Genomic DNA, 5,540 nt, shown 5'->3' with positions numbered 1-5,540 from the left:
CACACACACACACACACACACACACACACACACACACACACACACACTCTCTCTCCCTCTCTCTCTCTCTCTCTCTCTCTCTCTGTCCTAGAGGAGAGAGGAGGGACGTATGCATTTGTTTTGGTTCTGCCTACAGGCCTCAGAATTTTCTATTGGGAGGTTGGGGTAGGAGGCCACACATGCTCATGAGCATGGTCTGTTGAAACCTTTGTTTATGCAAAACTGTTAATCATCTGTGGGTTTGGTTTTGTAAAAATCTGGGTTTGGCTACTAAAAGACGTGCTTAGTGACTACTGAATGACATTTTGCATCAACTAGACCTATGCAGAATTACCCACAATAATATAACAAGACACAGATAGTGCATGTTATGGTCTTTCTTATTTAAGAGACCACAGAAAGATGCTCTTGTTTTTCAGGGAGAAGTAAACTGGAATTGAAGCTTTACATATATAGTTAAGGGTTAACTAAAGGCTCAGCTACACTAGAGAATTTTGGCATTCACACCACCGGTTCAAGCACCTGAAATGCTAGTGAACAGTTTGGGGGCAGATCCTCAGCTGGTGTAACTTGTCAGAGCTTCATTACTTATACCAGCTGAGGATCTGCCCCTTTGTATTGAAAGTGGTACGTGGACATGTCGCCAGAACTTCTAAATCCAGTAAGATTGCACTAGCTGCAAGCAAATGTTGGTCACTTGTTCTGCTTCTGCTGGTTCACGTTGAACCATTTTAGCATTCATATACATAAGGAGCACAGAGTTGCAGCTAATCTATTTGTTTGTCCTCCCAGATCAATCCCATAATACCCATATCTACTACTGCAGTAATAGAGAACACTGGTGCTCTCACCTCCCCTGTTCAGTATTTGGCTGATATATTCTCTACCCATTACTCCTTCCTCCCTTGAGTAGTAATGCACAAATAGCTTCATCAGAATAAAAACTATTAAGGACAGTTTTTGGCAACTATGTAACTGCATACCAAATAGACTGTATTTAGATAAAGCCCTATGTTTGAACAGTGTTTTTTTCATCTGGATGGAAATTCACTAGGAGGGAAAAAGCTAAAGTTCTTGTGTGCTAACATACATAATTGTAGCTCCCTCATTAAGGAGTGAGTTGGCACAGGACTGTGGAGCTGGAGGCACATCTCCCACACACCAGAGATTTATACAGAAAATAAAAAAATAACCATTTGTGAAAACAGACCAAGCTGCCCCCCGCCCCATACACACACCAGTAACTCTCAGCTCTCTATGGTACTTATCTCCTTCAGGTGCATTAGTGCCTTCTGGTCAGCCTGCCATACCACACTCCCCCAAATTTGCCTTGAGGACTGACAAGTACGTTTGGGAACATGGCGGAATTGACTAAGCCTCATGGATAGGTCAGAGAGACATTCTCACTCCACACCTGAGCTTGCATTTTTCTGCTCTCTAGATCCTAAAGAGAAAACTGTTTAGCTTCAAAACAAGAAGCCAGCAAACACAATACTATGTAAAACAAAATAATTTTCTTTTTACAAATATACGAAGAATAAAACCAAGTCTCTTACCTTCGCAAGCACAGACACTCAGAGGGCACTGAGGTTCCATAGGATTCTGGGTCTAGAAGCCCAGAGCAAACTGAGCAGCAGAAAAGGTAGGAGCATGGTAGTCTTTGGCCATTTCATCTATATTTCACTGTACACTGGTCCCCAGATAGGACAAACACCGGAACAAACCATATTACGTGGTGCAGAGATATGTCCATACACGTAATACATACACCACAGTAAACTAGAGATAATATTGCATTAAAAAAAGAGACATTAAGAATTAACGTTGCAAAGTCAAGTGCTCAAAAGCCCCTGCCTCATTCCATGAAGTTTTATCTTCTCCTTTGTTCAGTGTTCAGCCCCATGCCTGATTTAACACATACCATTCAAACCCTGATCTGAAGATAGAATTATTAATATCCTCGTGGGTGTTTCTATGGTTCTCTGACCATAGCATAAGAGTGCTTCACAAACATTAATCATACCCCTGAGATGAGGGGTATTTTCCCCAGCTGTAAAATTTTACAGCTGGGGAACTGAAGCTCAGAGAGATTAAGGTCAAAATAATAAAGTGCCTGCTAATTTTGGGTGCCCAAGTGGAGAGACATGGGGCTTGATTTTTCAAAGTCCATAGCATTTTATAGCTGTTTATATGATCGAAGCTCAGCTCCCATTGACTTCAGTTGCAGCTGTGAGTGCTGAGCACTTCTGACATCAGACCCAGGGTCAAAAATTTGGACACCCAGAAAATGAGGCACACACAATTAGTGGGCATCTGTGAAAAGTCTGGTTTTAAAGTGTGCTTAGCTTCAGACAGGAACGCTGTGGCAGAGGCAAGGATAGACTCTAGTTCTCCAGGTGGCATTCAAGTTCCTTAATCATGATGAGACCATCTTTCCTCTTCCTGCAATGTCCTGCTGCACTCACCACGCACCTTCACTTTTCTGCAAATGAGACACCGTAACTCACTACACAGCCGTGATTCATTCCCTGGGCAGGCCTGTCCTGTGCACTGAAGAGCCGGGTATTATGGGGGGTGGAGGGGAATGTGATCACGTAGTCAGTGTGTATCATAATACGTACACACTGGGGGAGAGGGGAGAATTACATTGTGTGGGCAGCCTAACTTTTGAATGCTTGATTTTGCGGCCTTAATGTTCTTTTAACATATGGGGTTGTTGTGTGTGCACTTCGCTAACTTTTTTTAAACAAACAAAAAAAATCATGTTGGAATTGTGTTGAATGGGTCATCAGCAGGGTTTGGACATTTAGATCCAAAGCACAGAGCTCTGATGCTTGAAGTAACTGTTTGCAGAAATAGGCTGTTATCTTTCGTGTCGGGTGAGGACACACAGTTTGCCAAGTGTCTTCACAGATATTTTCTGACAGCAGGTGAATGTGGAGAGTAATTTCTGTAGGGGAGTGTTCTCTGTAGTGGTTATAGATCCTTGTGATCCTAGCCCATCCTCCCTCTCTGATCCTGTCCAACTGTCATCCCAGCTCCTGCCCCCCTTCCTCCCTCCCCCGTCCGTTGGTTCCTAACTCTCTGTGCCTATGCATTTCCCAGCCTTCCAGGTAACCTTAATTCTGGCATTTTCTAACTTTTGAATGTTTGACTTTGCAACCTTAATGTTCTTTTAATGTAGTTTTCTTGGGTGTATGTACACTCTGCTACTTGGGATGGGTGTTCCAAAGCATAGGTTGAAGGTAGTGCTACAGGTAGACATGCTGAAGCATTTTATGTTGATCAGGCTGGGTATTACGGAAAGCTGGAACCAATGCAGGAACAAACAGAACTAGAAATGCTTAGCTTTAATATTAAATCTTGATGAAATAATGCAGACTGCTAGTGTAGATGGGCCTCTTGAATAGTAAGAATCAATTGATCACAAACATCGGTTGTGCACTTGTAAGTAATTAAAACCTTTAAAACAATTTAATCAACATTTACTTTGCACAAAAGCACCTAGAGCAGGATGAGGCCATTTTTTCCAGCTACTGAATTTTATTGCATCCAGTGCTAGCAAAAGAGAACTTATATTCCATAGCCTAATTGTTTCATGCCAGAAGGCCAAGTGCTCTAAACCAGTTTATTACTGAAAGAACTAAAACAACTTCTATGAATAAGGGTTCTATTTCTGATGACTGCCTTGTCTAGTTTTGTTGCCTTTGTTTTAGGTTATACCAGCAAAATAACCATTGTGCTTCCATTTTTTGATAGATGCTACCAGACTTGAAGGCAGACAACCAGAGGCTAAAAGATGAAAATGGGGCCTTGATCAGAGTTATAAGCAAACTTTCCAAATAAAAAGGTTTACTACAGCAGCAAAATGGTATTGCACATATCTAGTAACTCCAGTGGACCATGATGTGGCAGTCACTGGAAGCTTGGGAAGATTCCTTGGAGACTGTCATTTTCAGATATCCTGCCAAATGCCCTCTTACCTGTGTTCTTTTGATCAGGATCATTGTTTCATGTTAAAGTGCAGCTGCTGAGAAGATAAAATGACTGAGAAATCTTGTTTACAGCTACAGCAAATAAGGAAAGTGTTCAAGGCCAGATATGCCTCAGATATTTAACCAGTAAAGCCTTAGTTGTACATAAACACTTTTGCATCAACAAAAGCTTTCAGCTCTCACAGAAGACAGTTACTCATGTTGTGCCACAGTTCATAGTTTTTCTATACTCAGTTTTTTCTTTACATCTACGTTTGGATTTGTGTTTTCCCTTTTAATTATTCATGTACCAGTTTTTTCTTGTACAGTGTTTTCACGGCTTTATCATTTGCAGAGACCACACAACCCTTTAAAATACATCTTTGTGTTGCTAACTAGAGTTGTATTGTCCAACCACCTGGAACAGAGATGTTTGGTGGAACATTTGCTTTCACTGTTTGTGCAATATGCATTTATTTCCTATACACGATGCTTTAAAGTCAGTTGAAACTAGAATTATTTTACAAGTCCTGTTTTCTGCCTTTATTGGTCACTTAAAAAAAAAAAAAAGTTTGTAGTGAAACGTGTTAGATCCTGTAATCTTCACATTCATTTTAGCAGGTACTGAGTGATGCTGTATATATAAATGTGTACTGTTTTGATTTTCAGACCACCACGTGGCATGCTTGAATATCTTCCCTATTGCAAATGTCTGTTAATGCAAATTAGGCTACTCCAGAATAGTGTGTTTAACAAAGTTCATTGATTTTTATGGTATAATGAATTTACACATTGTACATTGTACGGAGCCCTATCTTGACAAAAGGTTTGAACTATAAAATACTTTTATTACCTTGTTCCTCCCATTTTTTCATTTGATAGTGTTCACCATAATAAAAGTTGCATAAATATAACTGCTTCACTACATTTCACATACCTGTATTTATCTGAGTGCTGTCCAAAACTGTTGTGCTAGCCAAAGTAAAGTTACTAAATCATTTGAAAAACCTAACCCATTACACTCAATGTTTATATGCACTGTTATTGCCATGTGAAAAGGCATCTGAGTTGATACCACCATCATGTTCAGACCATTTTATACATTTCAGTGGCCTTTTTTTAAAAAAGTACTTAAGTGAAGATTGCTTTTGTTAGAAACAAACAGCTTTTATATTTTCACTAAACTATACAAGATGACATCTTATTGGCACATAGACTATTGCCTAATACCACTGAACAGTTCAGCCATTAAAATAAATTGTACATTGTAAAGCTTGTAGTAGCTATTGTATTCTTGGTTATTGTATACTATATTAAATGTGAATTTGTACCCCTTCATTTAAAAAGGTCATTGTGTTCTACTGCCTACTTCTTGGGGAAGGGTTTTGTTTTATTGGGGTGGGGAGGGTTTTTTGTGTGTTTTGTTTTTTTGTTTTATTTTTATTTTGTTTTGGTTTATTTGGTAAGGGGAACATGTTCTTTCTGTTGATTGGTTTTTTGAAGATGTAAGGTTATGCTCTTACTACCAAGCTCAGGATTCTTGCTTTTAAAGGTACAAGGATAGTT

General features: G+C 39.6%; 1 protein-coding gene across 6 annotated transcripts in view; it reads left to right on the top strand.

Annotated features, from left to right (window-relative positions):
• PPP1R12A (protein phosphatase 1 regulatory subunit 12A) overlaps positions 1-5,325 on the top strand; it is a 200,349-nt gene extending 195,024 nt beyond the window's left edge. For all 6 annotated transcript variants that reach the window (XM_024196693.2, XM_024196691.2, XM_024196689.2 and 3 more), the window contains one exon: positions 3,760-5,325. In XM_024196693.2, the coding sequence (XP_024052461.1) occupies positions 3,760-3,775 (16 nt within the window). In that variant the 3' untranslated portion in view covers positions 3,776-5,325. The remainder of the gene's footprint in view (positions 1-3,759) is intronic.
• Positions 5,326-5,540: the final 215 nt, after the last annotated feature.

Source organism: Terrapene carolina, unplaced genomic scaffold (genome assembly GCF_002925995.2).
Source record: "Terrapene carolina triunguis isolate 2854851 unplaced genomic scaffold, T_m_triunguis-2.0 Scaffold68, whole genome shotgun sequence".
NCBI lineage: Eukaryota > Metazoa > Chordata > Testudines > Emydidae > Terrapene > Terrapene triunguis.
This window is presented reverse-complemented; position numbering and strand designations above follow the sequence as displayed.